Below are 24,988 nucleotides of genomic sequence, written 5' to 3'. Positions count from 1 at the left end.
TGTATATATTGTCGGGATCTGAGGGGGTAACAGGCAGCTGGGAGACAGTTTAGTCAACTTAAACGGCTTTATTTAGCAAAAAAACTGAAAAAATAAAATGACAGACTTTGTCTTCGTGGGCAGCTCAACACAACACAAGGTGCTTTGCTCATCAGTATAACAGTCTTTTATATCATGTTAGCATCCCAGCCAAACAAACATTGCAAAGTCCCAGTTACAGGCCAGATCTCCCAGCAGGTTCCACCAGCATTCAAGTCTTCTCAGAACTGATAGCAAAACAGCCATCTCTCCCCCCCCCCCCGCCTCTCTGACCAGCTGCCTAATAAGCAGGCCTGAAAGGGAAGTACTTGCCCTCTTCCATTGACCCTCTCTTAACCTAACCCAGGCTGACTCTTTACAATATACGTGATTTAGCTCTTCCGAGTAGTGGGCCTGAATGTGCGCTTTCAGAGGCTCGCTCTCGATGTTTGCCGTCACCCACCGATCATTCGGTACAGAGGCAGAATGATGATCTGTCTATGTAAACAAGGCAGATGGCCGTTCTGTCGGTAGGGAAGGCAGGCAAAGCAGGGACATGGAGCCCATGCCTTCACCTAGTAAAAGCACCTCCCCCACAGTACCCAAAGTGGGTATTAGGGGGGTTTTGGGACGTTAAATGAGGCCCATGACATTCTATAACCATACACCTCCATCCCTGAATCTGAAATTTAAAAGGGAAAGGTTTGGGACTTTAAATGAAGCACGTGACACATAGCTGGTAAAGTGGTCAAATGCAAGATAGCACATTTATTCTTCATATACATTCAGATATCATGATGGCATATTATCATTATAATATATACACACAGATGTCATGAATAACACATTGCAGTATAAAATATAATTGTTGTGGGCTGGCGTGTAATCCATATAATAAAATATTAAAATCAATAATGATTGCAAAAAGTTCATAATATTCTAAGCTGTAAATGCATGATTATAATGCATCTAAAAAAGCTTAACGCATGCGTTTTGTGGAAATCACTCCACTTCTTTTTCAGGAGCGGGTGCGTATAAGTCATCTTCACATTCAGCATGCAGTGTTGCAAATTGAGGGCTGCCAGGGATTCGTCTGTCCCGGGAGCTGTGGCAGTGGCCCGTGGAAAACTGAAGCACACACGTGTACACCCCCAATGGCAATTTCTGGTGATCCCACATGTTAGCAACATAATCCAGGTGTGGTGTTTAAGTTCTGAGTATGGAGGAATCTAGAATGCTCTGGAGCCATGAATCCTCTGGTTCCAGGCACACTATGGTGTCGTGGGAGCTGCTTGTGTAGCTGGTTCCATGGAATGAGTTGAACGTCTTCCCTGAATAAAGCTCTGTTGTGCTCTCTAATGAATGTGATGTGAGTTGGATGTCATGTACTTAATGAGCTTGTCACCATATTTGTATGAATGGCCCAATTTAGTGTTGCCCATAGCAACCACTGAGCCTCCAGCTGTGTATTTTACAGGTAGGATTGAAAAGTCATAAGGAAGCTGATTGTTTTCCATAGTAAACAGGGCTGCTGTATGATTGTCAGACATTTGATGTTATTAGGTGCTATGTGTCCCTTCCAAGTGTAAAGGAGAAGTATAGAAATATGTTGGCAATAGCAAGCAATGAGAGGGTAATTTGACTAAAATAGAGCGTGAAAAAAATGGCGGTGTTTGGAGAGCTTTGAATGATTGTACTTTATAGGCTTGTTAGATGAAGTGTGTTATTGTTAAAAAGCAAAAGATTGGTCAGTACCCTGAATTTACCTAGCAGCATGTCTTTGGAGTGTGGGAGGAAACCCATGCAGGTAGAGGGAGAACATGCAAACTCCAGCAGGCAGGTAGTGTCATGCTTGGGATTTGAATCAGCAACCTGGTTACCTTTTTCCTGCTAGGTGAGAGTGCTAACCACTACACCACTGTGCCACTCGTAGTGAGCATTGCCCAAGTTTGTGTACATGTCATTACCTGAGCTGTAATATAGACAGCGGGAGGCTCTTTTATCTATTGATTTTTTTTACAGCTCAGGTATGTAAACACAATGGTTGCCATGGCAACATGGTTGTTTTACCTTTTTAGCTGACATCTCATGTATAGGGCCCTATGTTCTCTAGAACAAGTATACATACAGAAGAGAAGAAAGGGGGGGGGGGGGGAGAAAGGGGTTAAACAACCCCGGGACTTTTAAGGTGCTTACACATTAAGGTAGGTATATTAGAAAAACATGTATATCTTTATCCATAAAAATTATTTTTATTTGTTACATTTAAAACAGATGTAAGACGAAACAGTTTTCACTTAAAAACAGTGTTTAGATATCAAAGAGGCCACATTTGTTGGTGGGCAAATAATCGAAAGAGTACCACTTGACTAAAAAGCCACTCTACATATTTCTCTCAGTTTGGAGCTTCCTCAGGAGTTTTGGCAAAATTAGGCTGACCGAGACACTAGTGAGTGAGAGAGGTTGAACTAAATAATTCATACATTGATTTTAAATTTTTTAGGGGAGGCAGCCTGTGAAGGGCATGGTATCAAATAAATGGGCAAATGGATAAAACACATACAAATAAAGACAATATGAATAGGATACAACACACAATGAAAAAATATATGATAAACAGATGATAAAGCAGGGCCCCCTAGTGGATGCTGATTTATACATCGCTTTGTAAATTGTCGATGAGGTTTTTGTGCCTTTAGCACAGAGATTTTTGATTCTATTAAAGGTACTCTTCATTTTCCACCATAATGATTAGCATGGTCGCCCTCTTAAATTTATGAACCCTTCATTTATCTCATATTTTCTTTTCCTTGTACCAAGGACATACAAACTTTTCATCCCTCTGTGGCCAAAAATGATGGTAACTCTTGACGTGAGAGAGACGTAGTTGAATATATTCCTTATCACTGATGCCAATTATTGGCCTGGTTCCCTTTTATGTGCGGCAGCCTGGTAAGACCACCAATATTGTTGTATCATTAATATTTTTTTGATTTATTAATATTTTGGATGAATTTGAGCTGTATGAATTCATTTATCTATACATATATTATTTGTAAATTGCATCAACTATAACAGTACATCTTATTCCTGTTTTCTTTATTATCTACAGTGTACCTTACTTTATTTTATTGCCAAAATTCCTGAGGAAGCTCTGAACTGAGCGAAACATGTAGAGTGGCTTTTTAGTCAAGTGGTACTCTTTCGATTATTTGCCCACCAACAAATGTGGCGTCTTTGATATCTAAACACTGTTTTTAAGTGAAAACTGTTTCGTCTTACATCTGTTTTAAATGTAACAAATAAAAATTATTTTTATGGATAAAGATATACATGTTTTTCTAATATACCTAACTTAATGTGTAAGCATCTTAAAAGTCCCGGAGTTGTTTAACCCCCCCCCCCCCCTTTCTTCTCTTTAGAATATATGGGATGTGGTGCTGAATGTTGCCTGGATCTGTCCTTATTTTTCTAAGTATACATACATGTTGCCAATAGCAACCAATCAGAGGTTGAGTTTTTTTTTCATGTGGAGTGTGAAGAAATGACAGTGTTTGTTTGCTATGGGGGTAGTGGGGGCGTCTTGTAAAGTCCCCTGGATTGTTTATTATGGGAAACCTGTACTGGGAGAATACAGAGACTGTGACTGCTGATGTCTCCTTCTGAATATACTAGTTGCCTGGCTGTTAGCCTGATCCATTGGTTTCTGTTTCCATTCTCCATCACTGATTGGGATCAAGTAAGAACAGAAGTTCTGAATAAACATGTGGTGATGCAGAAAACATGGAAGCCAGAGCCAGACCAGAGTCTAGCATTTTCAGAGGACGGTCAGCAATGTACACCTTCATATTTCTCCCAGGATGAATTCCCTTTTAACCATTTGGGGGAATCCTAGTAGTTCCCTAAAGCATTCATCCCTGGAAAGAGACTGCAATTCACATTGGCCACCATGTGTACAGTATATGCTCCGTATCCCCTTATTTATTGCTGTCTGGGTAGCTATGGGAGAAACTCTGCTCACTTCCTGTCCTTCTGACCCCAGAGGAAGTGAGGGGTAAATCTCCACAATGGGACCCAGACAGTGATAAAGACTTGTCAGCGGGATCTAAACCGCTCCCACTCTACTATTGTGACCAATCAGGTTATGGGCTTACATGATGGAAACAGAAATGCATTTGATTGCATTTATGATCTATTACAACTGTATCCTTTCAATTGAAATCCACTTCCCCAAATGTGTTATATTGATTGAATGGGTTGTCATCTATAGATTGGTTATTCCTATTAAAGGAGATCAATCAAAAAAGAAATTGATAATTTATCAAAGCGTGTGTATGTCCACCATTAGGGTTTAAAGTGTATTTTCTGTGGGTGGTTTCTGAAAGTGCATAGGTAGTGCTGCTTCAAATATAGTACATATTTTCCAGTGCTATTGTGTTCGCAAGAAGATATTATTTTGATTTTTTTCAATGGCTGTCATACACAATATATTCCACTAGAAGGCACCCTTGTATAAATACTAAACCTCTTACAAGTTATTTTTTATTAAAAGTATGGGAACCAAGAGTCCTGGCGTCCTTATGAAAAATACTAGTTGCCTGGCTGTGTCTGGCTATAACACTTTTGGGTTAAAGAACACTCATGCTATGAATGTGCATTAATTTTTTTTTTATAATTCCTTATATATAATTCACAGCTCTGAAACTTTAGCATCAATTTGACAGCCAGAGAAGCGAGATTCCCAGAAGGAAAGGTCAGCAATGGCAGTCTCCATTAATCTCTAATGGTGTGCAGTAAAGTAAAGTATTGTAGATGCTCCATCTATCAATAGTGGTATCAAAGCCAGTGGCGGCCCGTGCACTGTGAGCGCACGGGCACGGCCCCCCCCCCATCCATGCGCCCGGCCTCTTTCAGGACGCCGGACGCATGGATTCCTATTGGAGGGGCAGGAGGGGGTGGTACATTTTGAAGCACCTGATTAGAGCCAGAGGCTCTAATAGGCTTTAAAATAGGGTGAGCTCGGGGCACAGAGGGTGCACAATGATCCCACCCAATTGTGTGATGATAGCAAATTCATTTTCGCTATTTTCACACTAACCTTCCTCCCCGCCAATCAGGAGGCAGGGCGTCAGACCTGTTTCCTGATTGGCCAAAGCGCCAGCCACCCTATTGGATTCCTGGCGCTTAGGAAGAGGAGCGGATGAGACACACGCTGGAGTGCAGGTCGCCGCCGCTCTGGTGCACTGTCTTGGAGAGGAGCTGCTGCCTGGCGCCGCGGTAAGTGCCGGGGGTGCTGCCAAAACCGCAAGCCCTGCGAGTGGGGGGGGGGGGGGGTCGTTGGGCACAGTGGTTGTATAAACTGGGCACAAGTGGCTGCATATACTGGGCACAAGTGGCTGCATTTGATGGGCACAAGTGGCTGCATACACTGGGCACAAGTGGCTGCATTTGACGGGCACAAGTGGCTGCATTTGACGGGCACAACTGGCTGCATATGATGGGCACAAGTGGCTGCATATGCTGGGCAAAGTGGCTGTATTTGGTGGGCACAGTGGCTGCACATGATGGGCACAGTGGCTGTATTTGGTGGGCACAGTGGCTGTATTTGGTGGGTACAATGGCTGCATATGATGGGCACAGGGGCTGCATTTGATGGCAAAGTGGCTGTATTTGATGGGCACAGTGGCTGCATTTGATAGGCACAGTGGCTGCATATTAAGGTCACAGTGGCTGCATTTGATGGCACAGTGGCTGCATTTGATGGGCAAAGTGGCTGAATGTGATAGGCACAGTGAGGCTGCAATTGATGTTTTTTTTTTAAGTATTTTCCAGAATTTTTCAGTTTGTTTGCTCCCCCCAAAAAATTTGGAGCACCAGCCACCACTGCTGGAAGGAGGATGATATCATCCTTGCTTAAGCGATGCAGGAGGAAGCCAAGGGAATGTGAATTTATTATCCAACATATTTACTCCTACAAGTAAATTTTTTCACTTTAACTGCATTTTAGTGAGGGCCACATTTAACCACTTCAGCCCCGAGGCTCTTTTTTACACTTGTTGTTTACAAGTTAAAATCTGATTTTTTTTTTTTTGCTAGAAAATTACTAACACCCTAGAGAATAAAATGGCAGTCGTTGCAATCTTTTCTGTCACACCATATTTGCGCAGCGGTCTTACAATCCCACTTTTTTTAGAAAAAATACACTTTTTTGAATTAAACAATAAGACAACAGTAAAGTTAGCCCAAATTGTTTTATATTGTGAAAGATAATGTTATGCCGAGTAAATTGATACCCAACATGTCACGCTTTAAAATTGCGCCCGCTCGTGGAATGGTGACATAAAAAAAAAAAAAATCGCCATAGGCAATGTTTAAAAGTTTCTACAGGTTACCAGTTTTGAGTTATAGAGGAGGTCTAGAGCTAGAATTATTGCTCTCGCTCTAACGATCACGACGATACCTCACATGTGTGGTTTGCACACCATTTTTATATGCGGGCGCTACTTACGTATGCGTTCGCTTCTGCGCGCGAGCTCATCGGGACGGGACGGGATCAGGAATTTAAAAAAAAAAATTTTTCTTATTTATTTTACTTTTAGTTTTTTACTTTGACACAGTTTTTTTTTTTTTTTTTTTTTTTTTTTAAATTTTGGGTCAATTTTATTCCTATTACAAGGGATGTAGTCATCCCTTGTAATAGAAAAAAAGCATGATAGGACCTCTTAAATATGAGATCTGGGGTCAAAAAGACCTCAGATCTCATATTTACACTAAAATGCAATAAAAAAATGTAAACAATAAAAAATAATTGGAAAAAAAATCTCCTTTAAGAGCTATGGCCTGAACTGACGTTTGACATTGCTTCCACCCTCCCATGCCATGGAGCCAAGCAGGGGATATCTTCCCCTCATTCGGCAGCCAGGCATCCACGGGAGAGGACGCGATCGGTCCGGGGGGGGGGGGGGGAGGCACCTCTCCCGCCACCGATAAGTGATCTTGCGGCAAATCCACCTAAAGAGAAAAAGCTGCTGCCATAACCCCGGTATTTAGCGTCAAAGTACCTACGTACGGGTAGGGCGATTTGCGTGAAGTGGTTACTGTATACAGTGATATGCAATGCTAAACATACTGAGAAGTAGATTTTGGGGTTACATACTGTCATTTAGAACAGACTGCCAATGCATTATAATGGACCAAAAAAAAGATACAGTAATACCTTGGATTATGAGCATAATTTATTCCAGAAGAATGCTTGTAATCCAAAGCACTCGTATAGCAAAGCGAGTTTCCTCATAGGAAATAATGGAAACTCAGATAAACCGTTCCACAGCCACTGCTTGTCTATACAGTACTGCATATGGCCAGAGGTGCGGGGGCGCTGGAGACACTCCGAAACACTCGGAGATGCTTGGAGACACTCAGGATTTGAGTGTCTCCGAACAACACCGGCGCCCCCACCCCTCTGGCCAAATGGGGTACTTGCACATCCCAGCGGCTTGAATCCTGCTCGTCTTGCGTTATCCTGTTATTTTTAAACTTCTCTTAACAAACCAAGCTGTCCAGCAAAGGTGGAAGTTAGAGGGTTGAGACAAACCATTTAACATTGACAGATTTGCTTACAATGGTCAGTTGTTTTTCATTTGTGTTCCCTTTTCATCCCAAAATAGAAAAAACTGTTGCAACTGCTTAAAGAATTAAAGAATTGGTAAGCTGTGATCTATACTACATTTTTGTTACACTATTACACTGCTTTAATGTTATCATATCCTGTACTTTAAAGAAAACTTCCCAAAAAATTGAACCTCCAACCACTTACCGGTGTCTCACTGCTGTAGGCAATAATCTCAAGCACAGAGTTGTTCTCAATGGTGTCCACACCAGACAGATCATACAGGGAGGAGTGGACCGGCCCATAGGCCCATTCAGTGAACTTTCTAGAGAGATGCCGGCACTCTGGATTCTTTATTTCTCTCCGAAGGATATAAGCAAATACCTGAATAGGTACAAGTAACATGGAACATCTAACTGCATGTAGAAAAAGATGTTCTGGACAAATATTACACAACCAAATACATTACCACTTACCCCGATTTTGCCGGTTTTTGCTGCTAAAGTTAATGGAGTAAGACCTTTCTTATTGGAAATATCCTCCAGTCTCAGGGAAGGTTTAATTTCTGCACCCAGCACCAAAATTTCTGAATACATCTTGGTGACAAACTTTGTGTTCTCCACAGTGTTGTCTGCAATGTCAACCAGAGCGTGCAGCACCGTGTTTCCGAAGGAGTCGCGGGCAGCAATGTTGGCTGGAGAGTACTGGTTCTGAAGAAGGTATTGGACTATCTGTATCTGGTTTGTGCATGCTGCTAAAGACAGAGGTAGTTCCCCTACATAACAGAAAATCATCATCATATAAGTTGCTTCTAAAAACAAAACAAAAAACAAACCCCATAGAAATCTATGCATCCGGCGCCCTGCATGGAGATTAGGGGCCGTGCGCATGGAGATTAGGCCTGCGCCCCGTATGAGAGGCCACCACTGGTCAGGACCTTTTCTACTCCCAATGGCCACAATCTGGCTCCCTCCTAATTCTGAAGACAGTAAACTGACCCTTTGTTTAGAAAGTTTGGGGGCCCCTAAATTAGAGCAGGACTCTTTTTGATCAGACAGCTTACTCTGAGGTTTCAGTAGGAGACAATGGGGGGTATTCAGTAAACCAATACCAATGCTTTTCATGGCCTTTCATGACTTTTCATGGTCTGTGCCTAATTTATTGAAAGCTTTGCAATAGTTAAAGTTTCAATACTGACATGTGTGCCAGATTCAGGTAGTTCTTACTACCATCAGTTTTAGAAACATTCGCTACTTCAGTTGTTGACCTATGACAGATTCTAAAAGAATTACTGCCACTTTGTAGATAAGTAAACTGGTAGCAATTAAGACCAACTCTTCGTTTGTGTACACAGAGACGCCAGTGCACAGAGTTGCGCATACGTGCTCGAAAGCTATTATTTATGTGACCACTTCCTGCACAGGGCTTAAGGGTTTCCAGGACACCGGTGTCCACTGGCGTCATAGCAACTGATGACTCCCCGGCCCCATTCAAATACTGGCTGGGTAATCAGTAAACAAAGTAGCAGTGATGTTGACTGACATATTTGTCCAAATATATCCATGGCCATTTTTGGTTAACAACATCAGCCAGCATATGTACCCCTTTATTTACTTTCAGCTGTCAAGGAATCTTCTGGCCAGCAGCTGAGTGGAGCCAAGGATGTCATCAGTTGCTAGGATGCTGTCAGTTGCAACAGTGTCCTAGCTAGCAAGTAGGAAAAACATGCACTGAGGACCAACTGTCTGCAGTATGGATGATCCAGCATCAATACTGCCCTCTTCCATGCAACAGATGCATGTATCTGTTTCTGATGGGTACATGAATCTGCCATCCAAACTAACATTTGACATCTATGGCCCTCTTTATGAATACCCCAAAGTGTGCATGAAAAGGAAATTTTATGTTCTGTGCTTTCTCTTTAGCAAACCCATAATGCTCTGTGAATTACAGTCGTGCTCAAAAGTTTACATATCCGGGCAGAATTTATGATTTCTTGGCCATTTTTCAGAGAATATGAATGATAACACAAAAACTTTTCTTTCACTCACCGTTATGCCCCGTACACACGGTCGGACATTGATCGGACATTCCAACAACAAAATCCTAGGACTTTTTCCGACGAATGTTGGCTCACACTTGTCTTGCATACACATGGTCACACAAAGTTGTCGGAAAATCCGATCGTTCAAAACGTGGTGACGTAAAACACGTATGTCGGGGCTCTAAACGGGGCAGTAGCCAATAGCTTTCGTCTCTTTATTTATTCTGAGCATGCGTGGTACTTTGTCCGTCGGATTTGTGTACACACGATCGGAAATTCCGACAACGGATTTTGTTGTCGGAAAATTTTATAGCCTGCTCTCAAACTTTGTGTGTCGGAAAATCCGATGGAAAATGTGTGATGGAGCCTACACACGGTCGGAATTTCTGACAACAAGGTCCTATCACACATTTTCCGTCGGAAAATCCGACCGTGTGTACGGGGCATAAGTGTTTGGCTGAAGCCATTTATTGTCAATCAACTGTGTTTACTTTTTTTAAATCATAATGGCAACAGAAACTATCCAAATGACCCTGATCAAAAGCTTACATACCCTGGTGATTTTGGCCTGATAACATGCACACAAGTTGACACAAAGGGGTTTGAGTGGCTATTAAAGGTAACTATGCTCACCGGTGATCTATTTGCTTGTAATTAGTGTGTGTGTATAAAAAGTCATCCAGTGCTGCACTGACGTTTCTGGATTCTGAGTCATGGGGAAAGCAAAAGAATTGTCAAAGGATCTGTAAAATGTAGTTGAAATGTATAAAAGAGAAAATGGATATAAAAAGATATCCAAGGAATTGAGAATGCCCATCAGAAGTGTTCAAACTCTAATCAAGAAGTGGAAAATGAGGGATTCTGTTGAAACCAAACCACAGTCAGGTAGACCAACTAAAACTTTAGCCACAACTGCCAGGAAAATTACTCGGGATGCAAAGAAAAGCCCACAAATAACTTCAGGTGAAATACAGGACTCTGAAAGCATGTGGTGTGGCTGTTTCAAGATGCCCCATAGGTGCGCGCAGGGGGTGTGCCAGGTGTGCCTGGGCACACTCTAATGGTGCCAATTCCCCCTACTGCCCAGGTTCCCCCCGTGTTGCCCCCCCCCCCCACTGCAGTGCTGCTTGGTTCCCTCTACTCCTCTCCCACAGCTGCTGTGGTGCTGTGGGAGATGGTTTAGGATAGAGGGCGGGGAAGGGGCTTACTATGTTTACTATGCTTCAGTTTGTGAATAAACAGGAAGCCGCTCAACACAGAGCACTTCCCATTCATTCACTGCTTCATGCAGCTGAGGCTGCAGAAAAAGGCATGTGTGTTTGAGCTTTGGGGTGCACACCCTAATGTAATAGGCTGCGCACTCCTATGAGATGCACAATAAGGAGGCACTTGAAGAAAGATGGGCTGCATGGTCGAGTTGCCATAAGAAAGCCATTACTATGCAAATGCCACAAAGTATCCCACTTACAATACGCCAAACAGTACAGAGACAAGCCTCAAATTTTCTGGCACAAAGTCATTTGAAGTGATGAGACCAAAATTGAGCTTTCTGGCCACAACTATAAACACTACATTTGGAGAGGAGTCAAAAAGGTCTACTGTGAAACATGGAGGTGGATCGCTGATGTTTTGGGGATGTGTGAGCTACAAAGGCACAGGAAATTTGGACAAAATTGATGAATGCAGTATGTTATCAAAAAATACTGGAGGAACATTTGCATTTATCAGCCAGGAAGCTGCGCATGGGACATACTTGGACATTCCAACATAACAATGATCCAAAACACAAGGCCAAGTTGACCTGTCATTGGCTACAGCAGAATAAAGTGAAGGTTCTGGAGTGACCATCTCAGTCTCCTGACCTCAATATCATTGAGCCACTCTGGGGAGATCTCAAACATGCAGTTCATGCAAAACAGCCCAAGAATTGACAGGAACTGGAGGCTTTTTGCGAAGAGGAATGGGCAGCTTTACCATCTGAGAAGATAAAGAGCCTCATCCACAAATACCACAAAAGACTTCAAGCTGTCATTGATGTTAAAGGGGGCAATACACGGTATTAAGAACTGGGGTATGTAAACTTTTGATTAGGGTAATTTGGGTAGTTTCTGTTGCCATTATGATTTAAAAAGAGTAAACACAGTTGATTGGTAATAAATGGCTTCAGCCAAACACTATCCATGAGTGAAAGAAAAGTTTTTGTGTTATCATTTATAGTCTCTGAAAAAAGGACATAAATTTCATATGGGTACAGAGCTGCATGACTGAGTAATTGTCATTCAAAATGTGAGAGCACTGAAAGCTGAAAATTGGTCTGGTTAGGAAGGGGGTTTACGTGCCCAGTGGGCAAGTGGTTAATAATCCAATCATGTGAAAAGCAAATTCTTGTTTATATATTTCATCTGCATATCATCGAAAAATTTAAGTGAATATTCACTCTTTTTTTGGTGCAAACATTCTCACTCCTTTAGAAAATCAGCCTCGCGGTCTATTTTGTCTGTTTTTACAGCACTGTAGAAGTTATTCTCACCAAAGTAGAATCCGGCCCTTCCTTTGGCTTTCCTGAAGAATTCGCCGTCTGCTCTTGCATGAACATCGGCTCCGTGTTGTACCAAAAGCTCTACCATGTTCATGTTCCTTCGTTCAATAGCAATATGTAGAGCAGTCTGACCTATAGAAAAGAAGTAATCAACCAAGACCATAAATATAAAAGACAGTTATCAGCTTTTGTACTTCATAGAACAGTTTACTTGAACCAAATTTTCAGATCTGGGTAGATGCTGGCAGGGTTAAGTGTGTGACATGTTGCAACTACTATGTGAGGACTTTTATTTTCCTACTGGAGTTTCTATTTATTTTATGTAAAGGAAGATATATTAGGAGAACTTAGACTGCCTCTGATGTAGCTAGAAGAGACTCCTGAAATAAGCATAGGGTTTCCACCTTTTCTTTAAGCTAAACCTGAACACCTTATCGACGCAAAAAAAAAAATTGCGCCCCCCCCTTTAGATCAGGGTCCCTTTATTCAGGCACCCCCACTTAGAGACCCCCATTAGATCAGAGTCTCCTTATATCAGCACCCCCCAAGGCTACATTCACACCGGAGATTAGGGCCAGTGAGAATCGTATCTAGGTGTGGCCCTGTTCATTATAACAGGTCACCGGCAGCCTCCGCTATTCACTGCTGTCCACACAGCCAGCGATTACCTTCATAGTGAACAGGGCTGGCAACAGCACCTAGCTAGCTACTGTCCACACTGACCCTAATTGCTGGTGTGAAGGTAGCCTAAGAGACCCCCTATTATATCAGAGTCACCTTATATAAACACCCCACCACCTTACAGACCCCAATTAGATCAAAGGTTCCTTATATTAACCCCCCCCCCCCCCATAAAGACATACTGTTAGATCAGCACCCCCCTTAGAAACCACCCTTTAAATCAGAGACCCCCTTATATCAGCCCCCCCACCCTTTAAACTCCCCCATTAGATTGCCTTACCATGTGGCAGCCACTGCAAGCCAGGAAGAGGGAGCCGGAGTTTGGGGGGCGGAGTTGGGAGGTGGAGCAGCTCTACAAAGTGCTATTTTCCTCCAACTGTGCACAGTGGCAAAGTGCGTCATTGGTTGCTAGAACGCAGGCAGTCCTAGCAACCAATGACTGCAAAGATGAATAAGGTGGAGGAGAAGCTAGAGCACAGGCAGGCACTGCCAACAGGAAGCCTCCCTGGGTGCACTGTGTGAGAGCACGTGTTGCACTCAGTAAGGATACCTTACTGAGTGGAGCCCATTGCCGGAACTTGCTTCTGCACTGGCTCCAGGACTCCAGTCCAGATCTGCAGAACATTTGGGAGGTATGTGTCCGGGTATTAGGTGGGCTGAAACCCAGACACATGATTCAAAACCCAGGCTGTCTGGGTGAATCCCGGACAGGTGGCAACCCTAGATGAGCATGGGGGGCAGATACTCCAATGATAGTGTATTTTAGGAAAGTAGAAGGCCTGGGTAATAGCTATTCAACCAGTATTAAATTATTATAAATATAAATAACAAACATCGGTGATAGATGGACTAACCCTACAAGCTTTCACCATTTCTTGAGCAATTTTAAGCTTTGACACAGTAACTCTAAAGTACAAACTATTACAATTAACTGTCCAGGGTCTTTCTTTAAAGTGAATGTAAACCCACGTTCATCATTTACAAAGTAATGGCATACTAGCGACCTGGAGGTAGCGTGCCTTCCACGTCTCACTCCGAAGGTGCAAAGCCTGGTGTGGTGTATCAAAAAATGGACCCGGAAATGACAGATCCTCCGCTCCGACATATGTTTCGCCGTGAATGGCTCTTCAGAAAGGGTTAATGGCTCTTCAGGAAGAGCCATTCACGGCGAAACATATGTCGGAGCTCCTTCCTGAGTGGCCATTGGAGTGGATTCATGCCATTAGTGGAACCAATTTGGGGTTCCCAAAGTGTTTCTTGACCATCCTGTAAAAAGGGGTCAAACAGCTCTGGTGTGTGGCCATCTTCATATTGAGCACTCATGGTGGAAGATCTAGAAGTTTTATCTCAGAGCATTCCGTTTTGGTGTTGGGATTTATTCACTTATGGACTTTATGCTTGCTTATTTTCTCATTTATGTGCACATTTGAGTTTGATACAGTGTTTTCTTTGTGATAGATTTTTTACATGAACATGTATAGCGCCTTATTCTTTATTTTGTAATTTCGCACAGTTCCAGTGATTTGTTCACTTTAAAGGGGGCAGCTGTTTGTTTTTTTATATGTTCTCATCCCCACCAAGCGCCATTTTTTGGGTACACATTTTTTGCATTTGAATGGGCTGCTGTACCTGTGGGACATACAGGGAAAAAGTCCCTGACCTTTTTTCAAAAACGCAGGTTAATGAAACCACATGGTGCTGTAGCACCATGCGGCTTAACGCACCCAAAAAAGCACTACGTTTTACAATGCGTGGGGGTGCCATTAAGAATTATTGGCACCCCCATGCATCTGCAAAAGAGCAGTGTGTTTTACCTGTGGGTCAGGAAACGCGTGTGATTAGCATGCTCTCCCTGAACCCGCATATGTGTGAACCCAGGTTTAAGCAGTATTAAACCCAAAAACAAAATAATATTATATTACAGCCAAGGGGGGCGTGGCTTGCCACATGGAGCAGTGAGAAGTGTTTCCTCACAGCTCCCTGGTCCTTCAGCTCCACGGACCACATAAGATCAGGAAACTCACCCAAACTTGGCACATGGGAAAAGATAGGCACCGGGCACAGAAGGGTACCTGTGGGAATCCAAAAGGAGGCGATTTGGAGGATTATTTTGCCCCATCCAGGGCCGCTACACAGCGCTGCTCCAAATCCAAGATGGCGCTGGCACCTCCGTCCCCAGCACGCTCCGAATCATCCCTGCATTCACAGGTGAGCTCACACAGCCATGGCCCCCTCCCTGAGGACTCTGATTTTATGCTCACCAGAAGCCGCTCTAATGCCTCCCTGGGCTTAGGTGAAGGCTGGGACATGGAGGCATAGATCCGTTCCCTGCACAGTTACATCAGATCCCTGCCTACTAAAGCAGACTTTGAACACTGTGTTCATAGAATAGAGAAAGCATACAAGAAAGAGATCTCTGATCTTAAGAGGGACATGGGTGCACGCTTTGAGGACCTGGACACTACCACAGACAGTCTCAGCAACACAGTGCAGACGCATTACAAAATCCTTAACACTCACACCGTTATGCTGCAGCAACTTGCGTACCAACAGGACGATATCGAAAATCGTAATCGTCGAAATAATATCCGCATTCGTGGGATTCCTGAATCTGCGGACGCCAAAAACTTGTCTGCAGCCGTGACCACCATCTTTAATCAATTGCTGCAGCGCCCTAAAGATGACCCCATTGAGCTGGACCGTGCTCACAGAACCTCAGGTCCGTGGACTCCAGACCCCTCATTTGTTCGAAACACCCTGTGCCGGGTGCATTTTTATAAGATCAAGGAGGATATTATGAGAGCTGCTAGCTCGCAGGACACCATACTCTTTAACGACACCCCCGTGATGCTTCTCCCAGACCTGTTACGTCAGACACTGGCGATGAGAAAAGCTCTGAAACCACTTACACAATTTTTGCAATCTAAACAGATGAAATATCAATGGCGGTTCTCCTTCCAATTTACGAGTATACCATGAGGGCAAAACCGCCATCTTCCCAGGGCCTATCCTGGGTGGCTGCGCAGGGTGCTCTGCACCCGGGCGCCGCAGAAATGTGGGGCGCTGAAGTGTCAAAGTGCTCCCCTCCCTCCTCCTCTCCTTGTTCTGTGAGGTAGCGTCACTATGGGGAAAGCAGCCGCGGTGCAGTGAACACAAGCGGCCATGCTGTGACAAGGGGGAGGCTAGCTGCGGTATGTCAGCGTATATCCCCCACTCCCCCCCTTCTCCTGTCAGCAGAGCGCGGCTCTCATCTTGTTATCTGCTCAGCTTGGTGCCCGATTTTCTTCCGTCCCCATTGGCCACAGTGAAGGGCCAATCAGAAGATGCTAGCAGTGCATCATGGGACATGAAGTCCTGGGAGATCTGCAAAGAAGTCTGTAAAGTGTAAAGGAACTACGGAAGGCTTCCTCTGCGCTGTGCCCAGTGATTGCAGGTATGTGCAGGGGGAGGGGCGGGTGAGTGAGCCTGTTACTTTATCAGTTGCCAGCAGCAGGACAGAATGTCTGTGTACACTGCAGGCTGCTCAGAAGAACAGCCCGGGACTGAAGGGGGGAGGGGGGAGTGAACGTACCTGAGCTCCTCACTGACTTCCCCCTGACTTGGCCACCCTTACCATTAATGTAGAAGGCTGTAAGGGGTGAGCAGTAGGCTGACACATAAGCAGGTCACTCAGCTTGTCCACCTGACACTCCCCCCTTACAGACAGTGGGGTGTAAGAAGTAAGTCACACACAGTATGCTATACCATCTCTGAAGACTTGAGGGAGAGCCAGGAGTGGAGAAAAGTCTCTATTGGGGTATTTTAAGGGGATAGTCTGTACTGGGAATGGGGAGGGGGCAATATTTTTTGTACACCGGCCAGTGTGTTACCTCTGTGCCATGTGCATGGCACACTCCTTAGCACTGTCTGAAACACACACTTGAACCCTCTTACTCCATGCACTCCTCAGCCCAGCAAAACAATCAAACCTCAGCCCAACACCCGTACAGTACGCATTCCTGAACCCTCTGTTGTCTGTGAGTATCGCACTCCTATGCCTTCTGTGCTAAACACACTCCTGTGCTTGTGCACCTCCTCCTTGTGCAGTATGCGCTCCTATCCCTATGCTGTATGTAACACACACTCCTGTGCCCTGCAGCCTGTGCAATGCATACTCCTAAGCCCTGTGTGTTTCACACTCCTGAACCCTGTACTCTGTGCACTATGGGGGGTGAGTACCTGCACCTATTCTCTGAGAAGAAAAAAAGTCCTGGGTTATGTTTGAAGTCTCTGACCATCTCTTGTATCATGTCTGCAGTCTCTGACCATCTCCTGTACTATGTATGCATTCTCTGACCATCTCCTGTATCATGTCTGCAGTCTCTGATCATCTCTTGTAACATGTCTGCAGTCTCTGACCATCTCCTGTACTAGGTCTGCAGTCTCTGATCATCTCTTGTATCATCATGTCTGCAGTCTCTGACCATCTCCCGTAGTATGTCTGCAGTCTCTGATCATCTCTTGTATCATGTTTGCAGTCTCTGATCATCTCTTGTATCATGTCTGCAGTCTCTGATGATCTCTTGTATCATCATGTCTGCAGTCTCTGACCATTTCTTGTATCATGTCTGCAGTCTCTGACCATCTCCTGTATCATGTCTGCAGTCTCTGACCATCTCCTGTATCATGTCTGCAGTCTCTGACCATCTCCTTTACTATGTATGCATTCTTTGACCATCCCCTGTATCATGTCTGCAGTCTATGACCATCTCTTGTATCATCATGTCTGCAGTCTCTGACCATCTCCCGTAGTATGTCTGCAGTCTCTGACCATTTCTTGTATCATGTCTGCAGTCTCTGACCATCTCCTGTATCATGTCTGCAGTCTCTGACCATCTCCTATACTATGTATGCAGTCTCTGACCATCTCCTGTATCATGTCTGCAGTCTCTGACCATCTCTTGTATCATGTTTGCAGTCACTGACCATCTCTTGTATCATGTCTGCAGTCTCTGATCATCTCTTGTATCATGTCTGCAGTCTCTGATCATCTTTTGTATCATGTCTGCAGTCTCTGATCATCTCTTGTATCATGTCTGCAGTCTCTGATCATCTCTTGTATCATCATGTCTGCAGTCTCTGATCATCTCTTGTATCATCATGTCTGCAGTCTCTGACCATTTCTTGTATCATGTCTGCGGTCTCTGACCATCTCTTGTATCATGTCTGCAGTCTCTGACCGTCTCCTGTACTATGTCTGTGGTATGTCTGGGGGCTCTTTCTACTAGTGTTTCTAATGGGGCGTACACACGGTCGGACTTTTCAGCTACAAAAGTCCGACAGCCTGTCCGACAGACTTTCGACGGACTTGCGGCGGACTTTCTAACGAACAGACTTGCCTACACACGATCACACAAAAGTCCGTCGAATTCTTACGTGATGACGTACACCGGACTAAAATAAGGAAGTTGATAGCCAGTAGCCAATAGCTGCCCTAGCGTGGGTTTTTGTCCGTCAGACTAGCATACAGACGAGCGGATTTTTCGACCGGAATCGAGTCCGTCGGAAAGATTTGAAGCATGTTTCAAATCTAAAGTCCGTCGGATTTGAGGCTGAAAAAGTCCGTTGAAAGTCCGGAGAAGCCCACACACGATCGGATTACCAGCCAGCTTTAGTCCGTCAGCGTCCGTTGGACTTTTGTAGACGAAAAGTCCGACCGTGTGTACGCGGCATTACAGAACCCCTATCTGTGTCCATCAGAGAGACCGCTCTCCAGGTCCCATTAGTGTACTCTCTTCCTGTATTTTTTTTATTGTTAAAAGATCATGGGAGGATCCCAGCGTAAAGAAGAGTCCTTAGGGGAACAACTCTGTGTTTGAGTTGTTGACATAGAAACATTTGTAATAGGGAGGAGTTAGTAAGATGACCACTCCAATGTGAGGGCGCCAGAAATATTTCTGCACCCAGGCGTCAGTGACCCTAGGATCGGCCCTGCATCTTCCGCACACTTGGAGACCTGCCGTCCTTCACTGTACACTGGAACTTCCACAGGTGTCTATCCCGGATTGACCGTTCACACCGACTACCCCGGCCTGCCCTTTGCCCCGCAGTGGCAGAAGCAGGACTGCAAACGCATCTCCAAACCTTTACCTCAACGGTTCCCCAACGATTGAATCTGATTTGATCGAATTGGAAGCTTCACTTCTATTGTCTTCACAGGGTCCCATCTTGTGATAACACAGGGCTGTTGCAGACACGATTTTGTTACAGTCTGCCCCCCCGTATTCATGTTCCTACTATGGTTTTTTGAGGCCTATTTTGACTTCCTTATACCACTACTGTTTCTTCTTTACGGTTTGCTCCCACTAAGCCCTGGATTGTTTTATTCTTGTTAACCCTATTACATTTTTTCCAAGTGGCTCAATTAATATGGCTCATGTTGCGAGCCAATTGATATGTGATAACATATGTTATATCCTTGCAGCTTTGATAGGCATGATCCTTTTTTGCTGTTGTCTCCCACCTGTGATTTATATACGTTGTTCGTACTATGCCATATTGTACACTTTACTGAATCCTGAGTTTTCTATAACCCGTTCATGACCAATTTTATGTATCACCATTTCAATGTTGTGATTTTTCTGTTCTTATTTAATTACCCGTGGGGCTGGGGACCCCTTAGAGGGATTTTACTTTTTTTTCAGTGTCATTATGGACACTGATCGGTATATGGCTGCATGCCACGCTGTTAGGTCTTTCATTTTTTTACTTACAGTTTTTTGGAGCCACCTAGTGGCCTTTTTTGCTTTTGTCCAATTTTTCTTTTTAAATTTAATACATTGGTCTTCTTCCCCACTGACCCGCTGTGAATTTTCCCTGATTTTTCCGTTTATAATTATCAGACGTGGGGACGACGACCAAGACCAGACCGAGTGCTCATATATTAACTTGGTCCTACCGACCTGTATCACCCCCTCTTCCTCTCTTTGTTTACTTTTCCCTCTCTTCTCTTTTCCTCTCCTGCCTTTTTTTTTTTTTTTCCTCTCTCTCTCTCTCTCTCTCTCTCTCTCTCTCTCTCTCTCTCTCTCTCTCTCTCTCTCTCAGCTGCTGACACATGAGACACCTGTCATATCTAATTTCCCAACTTCCCCCCACACCTAACTATATCATGGCTTCTGTTTGCCCGATAGCATTAGCATCTTTCAACTGCAGGGGGTTTAACACACCAGAGAAGCGGAGGCAGATTCTCTACCATTTTCCCAAAAAGCGTTCTAGTATCTTATTACTTCAGGGAACACACTTCCGTACGGGCTCCGTACCTGCCCTACGCAACAGGTATTATACACAATGGTATCGCAGTACTAACCCCCAGGCCAAATCTAAGGGAGTGTCCATCGCCTTCCATAAATCCTTTACACCTGAGGTCCTAGACTCCCCGGTTGATGTTAATGGTCGCTTCATCTTTCCTAAACTGAAAATAAACAATTTTCTCTTTACAGTGTCCAACATATATGTACCTAATGAGGATCAGGCTCAGTTCCTCTCGTCAGTTCTCACCAGACTATCCTCATTTGGGGGTCCCTGTTTTACTATTGGTGGAGAACTCAACGTCATAATGTCCCCGTCTGCAGACACATCCTCGGGTAAGTCCTCTGTACCATTCTGTACACTGACATGCATCAAAGCCCTACTACATTCCTCCTCCCACCTGGTGGATGTTTGGCGTGTCCAGCATCCCACAGAGAGGGACTTCAGCCATTATTCAGCAGCACACAAGTCCTACAGCAGACTTGACCACTTTCTAATATCCCAATCACAGCTAGATGCCCCCATCCAGGCATCCCTGGGTCATCTACTCTGGTCTGACCATGCTCCGCTCTATCTGACCCTTGCACGCCTCCCAACGTCGCATAGAGGTACACAATGGAGGCTTAATGACAATTTGTTGCGGGATTCTGTGTAGCGGAAATTTCCAAAACCATTTGGAACTTTGTTTCCAACCACTCCTCAGATACTACCTCCCCCCTCATTCAGTGGGAAGCTCTGAAGTGCGTGGTTCGGGGAGTATTCATACAACACGGCTCCCGCCTCAAAAAGATACGAACGGATGATATTTGCCGTCTCCTTTCCACTATAGCAGAACTCGAACCTCTACACAAATGGGATTTAGATCCTGCCATTTTTGTCCGATTGTCGAATGCCTGCAGAGACCTACTCCCACTTTTAGACTCACATTCCTTAATTGCTCAAGATAGGGCACGCAATTACCACTACTCCCTAGCAAATAAATGCGGTAAGCACATAGCAAGGGTCCTCCATCCTAGGCCACCCCGATACTCCATTCCCTTTATCACACATCCCAATCAAAATAAAATGTTTAACACAAAAGGCATATCCTCTGCCTTTAGGGAGTACTACTCCCAACTCTACAACCTACAGCCCACAAATCCAAATGCACATACAACCTCCTCGATTGACGACATACAAGATTACATTATGGAGATGGCAATACCCACTATCAACACACCAGATGCAGATGCATTGGACAGGCCTTTGGTCGCGCCCAAATTTCTAGGCGCCATCAAGGATTTGAAGATAGGAAAATGTCCTGGCATGGATGGGTACACCCCCCGTTTTTACAAAACTTTTGCCCCTCAATTAGCTCCGCTTCTGACTAAGGCGTTCAATGCCATAGAAGACTCCAACTCACCACCTTAAGGCTTATTGTCCGCCAATATCTCTATATTACCCAAACCGGGCAAAGACCCATCTCAATGTAGCAGCTACCAGCCAATATCTTTGCTCAACATAGACCTTAAACTGTTCGCAAAGGTATTGGCCAACCGCTTATCCCCTCTACTACCTGGAGTGATCCATAACGACCAAGTGGGATTTGTCCCGGGTCGTGAGGCAAGGGACAATACCACCAAAACTATTCACCTTATCTCCTTTATCCAACGCAAAGACCTTAAAGCCTGTCTCCTTTCCTTCGATGCTGAAAAAGCGTTTGATAGGGTCAATTGGAGATTCCTTCGACTCTCATTAGAGCAGTTAGGTTTAGGAACGACCTTTATCTCTAGAGTGCTGTCCTTATACTCCCAACCTTCGGCCACAGTCCTAGTCAATAGCACTGTCTCCGAGCCATTCGATATCTCCAACGGCACTCGGCAGGGCTGTCCCCTTTCACCCCTCCTATTTGTCATTGTTATAGAGCACCTAGCCTGTGCCATTAGACAAAACACCTCCATCCACTGTATCCAAACGTCTTACCACCATTATAAATTATCCCTCTACGCTGATGATCTGCTGGTCTATATGCAACACCCTCATAACCATCCCTTTTTTCAGAATTCCATCAGTTTGGCTCCTTTAGCAATTTCATACTTAACATATCCAAGACCGAAGCTCTCAATATCTCCCCCCCCTCCACCACGATGTCCACACTTAAGTCGAACTTCTCTTTTCAATGGCAGACAAAGGGAGTCTCGTACCTAGGGGTCATTATCCCCTCTAACCCCTCCAATTTTTTCTCCTTAAATTATGTTCCTTTGCTCTCCCGCATACGGAAGAATTTGGAGGAGTGGGGTGGGTCTTCCTTACCGTGGTTCGGGCAAATCAATACCCTGAAAATGGATACCCTACCCAAACTTTTATACCTCCTCCAAACGATCCCCATCCTAGTTCCCAAGTCCTTCTTTACATCTTTACGTTCACTTGCCATTAGGTTTATGTGGAACCGGGGGTTACCTAGGGTGAAATATAATTTACTCACCCGTTCAAAACTACAGAGTGGAGTGGGCCTCCCTGACTACGAGACCTATTACAAAGCCGCCCACATAGCCTGCATTTTAGATTGGTTCCCTCGTTCCTTCCTAAAGGCTTCTGTCGCCATAGAACAGGATCTAGCACCCGTAGATCTCAGAGCACTACTATGGGGACATAAACCCGATCTCACCCGTATACCCCCTCCCTCCCCGCTAACGCTCGCTTCTCTTAGACTCTGGTATAACAGGGGTCTGTGTTCCACTCTGTCTTCCGATCTCTCCATATTGTCTTCCCTATTCGACAACTCCGCCTTTCCACAGGGTAAAGGAACGACAACAATATTTCCCTTCAAAAGGTCTGACTGGCCACAAGCGCATTCCTTTATACACCCGATACAAGGGACACCTGTAACACCGACAGGACCCTATGATTGGCTCACCACCATACACTTATCTACATTCACAAAACACTTACATTCTTCCTCCCAGATCCACCACCCCAGTACGGAGTTTGAACGGCTGTGTTCCCTCCCTGAAACACCTAGGCACCTCCTCTCGGCCGTATATGGTCTCTTACAAGCCCTTACACATACTGATCTACCTACTTACACCAGGAGGTGGTCTGCAGACTTGGGTGAGGACATTCCACGACCAGAATGGCAGACCGCATTCCATTTTACTCATAAATCCACGATTTCCTGCTACTCACAGGAAAAGAACTACAAGATTCTGTCAGGATGGTACAGGGATTCCTCCACATTACACAAAATGTTTCCATCCACCTCAGCATCCTGCTGGCGATGTTCTAACTCTACAGGGACCTATCTACATGTCTGGTGGGAATGCGAGAGGATCTGCCCCTTCTGGACTCAGGTATTTGACTGCTATAACAAAATTTATGACGAAACGCTGACTCCCTCCCCTAAGATTGCCCTTCTCTCTATACTCCCGGGATCAATAATATCACAGAAACAGAATCTCCTCCGTTTCTTTATGTCCTCAGCTAGACAGCTTATCCCATCATATTAGAAGTCGACCACCACTCCTCCCCTATCACAATGGGTTTCGATTATGAACGACACCATGAGAATGGAGGAGATGCTAGCCCTTGACAATGACACCCTTAATAAGTATAAAATACTGTGGTCCATCTGGCTCCGCTTCTCTTCCTTTGATACTCTCGCAAACATGTTGTCGACTCAGACATGATCATCCTCGCATGTAGCATGACAATGAGATGGGTAGGGCATGTACCTAGGGGTCCCCCTCCCCCTATTGTCCCTTAGTTACCCTTCTCTGAACGTCTACTCAGCAGCTCCCACACTTCTTTCTTTCTTTCTTTCTTTCTGCCCCACCTCACACCCAACGCTTGATCCCCCCCCCCCCCCCTCAATTTCTTCCCTTTGTCCTTTCTATCGGTTAAAACATTTAATTCCCAAAATTTATGTTTACAGTCCTACCTTGAAATATAAGGCTCTCCTAGCCAAACTCACTTTTTATACTAGGTAACGGTCATTGATGTAATTTTTTTTTTTCTTGCATAGCAATAGGAGTTAAGCTGTGGGCGATAGCCATTTGGCTGACTCATTATACATGCTTACTTTTAACTGTTTCCGGATTGTAACCTTATCTACTGTTTCGTGTATTTTTTGTAAAAATACCAATAAATATATTTTCAACCCTATATTACAGCCAAGCCATAAATGTGGTCACTGCATTAGTTCTCTTTTTTAGGTTTTTTTTCCTTTATTTTTGCAAGTTGATTATGGTGACTGTACACTTCTTTTCATTGAGCTAGCAGGCTGATTGAAAAGAAGGAACAGATTCCCCCATGTACCTTGATGTGTGGATGTGTGAGGAATTTGGCTGGTCCCTGCTGAACCAGATCAATTTTAATCAGTGTATTGCCAGTGTAAGGCTGTTTCCACTGGAGGAGCAGCATTGTCAGTCTGGGGAAAGAGTAGTGTTAGGCTGGCCATAGATGGAGTATTTTCATTCCTCCAACCATGGGTTGCCCATCAACACAGTTAGTGTTGATGGGGGAATCCCTCCTGTGGAATCATTGTGTTCTCATGGCGGGGGTATCCATCTCTGCCGGGAGAACGCAGTGATTACTGCTAGTGGTTATAATAGCCACTAGCAATAATCACATGTAAAATCGCTGGTTGTATCCTAGTTGGTCATCGATCAACTTGGGTACTTTCAGCCTGCCCATACATGGTTGGAATCTCGGCTGGTCCCTGCTGAACTGGCTGAGATTCGAACCATCTATGGCCATTTTTAGATGTACAGTACTAGCAGATTTAGATGGACTGGACTAACAAATTAAAGTGTCACTAAACCCACATCATAAA

General features: G+C 44.5%; 1 protein-coding gene across 1 annotated transcript in view; it reads right to left on the bottom strand.

The window, feature by feature from the left end:
* Positions 1–24,988, bottom strand: part of TRPV1 (transient receptor potential cation channel subfamily V member 1) — a 73,368-nt gene that overhangs the window by 33,907 nt on the left and 14,473 nt on the right. The window contains exons 5-7 of the mRNA XM_073616910.1: positions 12,202–12,342; positions 8,104–8,402; positions 7,835–8,011 (exon numbers count right to left, since the gene is read on the bottom strand). Of these exons, the coding sequence (XP_073473011.1) occupies positions 7,835–8,011; positions 8,104–8,402; positions 12,202–12,342 (617 nt within the window). The remainder of the gene's footprint in view (positions 1–7,834; positions 8,012–8,103; positions 8,403–12,201; positions 12,343–24,988) is intronic.

This window comes from Aquarana catesbeiana, linkage group LG02, assembly GCF_042186555.1.
Source record: "Aquarana catesbeiana isolate 2022-GZ linkage group LG02, ASM4218655v1, whole genome shotgun sequence".
Lineage (NCBI taxonomy): Eukaryota > Metazoa > Chordata > Amphibia > Anura > Ranidae > Aquarana > Aquarana catesbeiana.
Note: the sequence above shows the minus strand (reverse complement) of the source record. Positions and strands in the feature narration are given on the sequence as shown.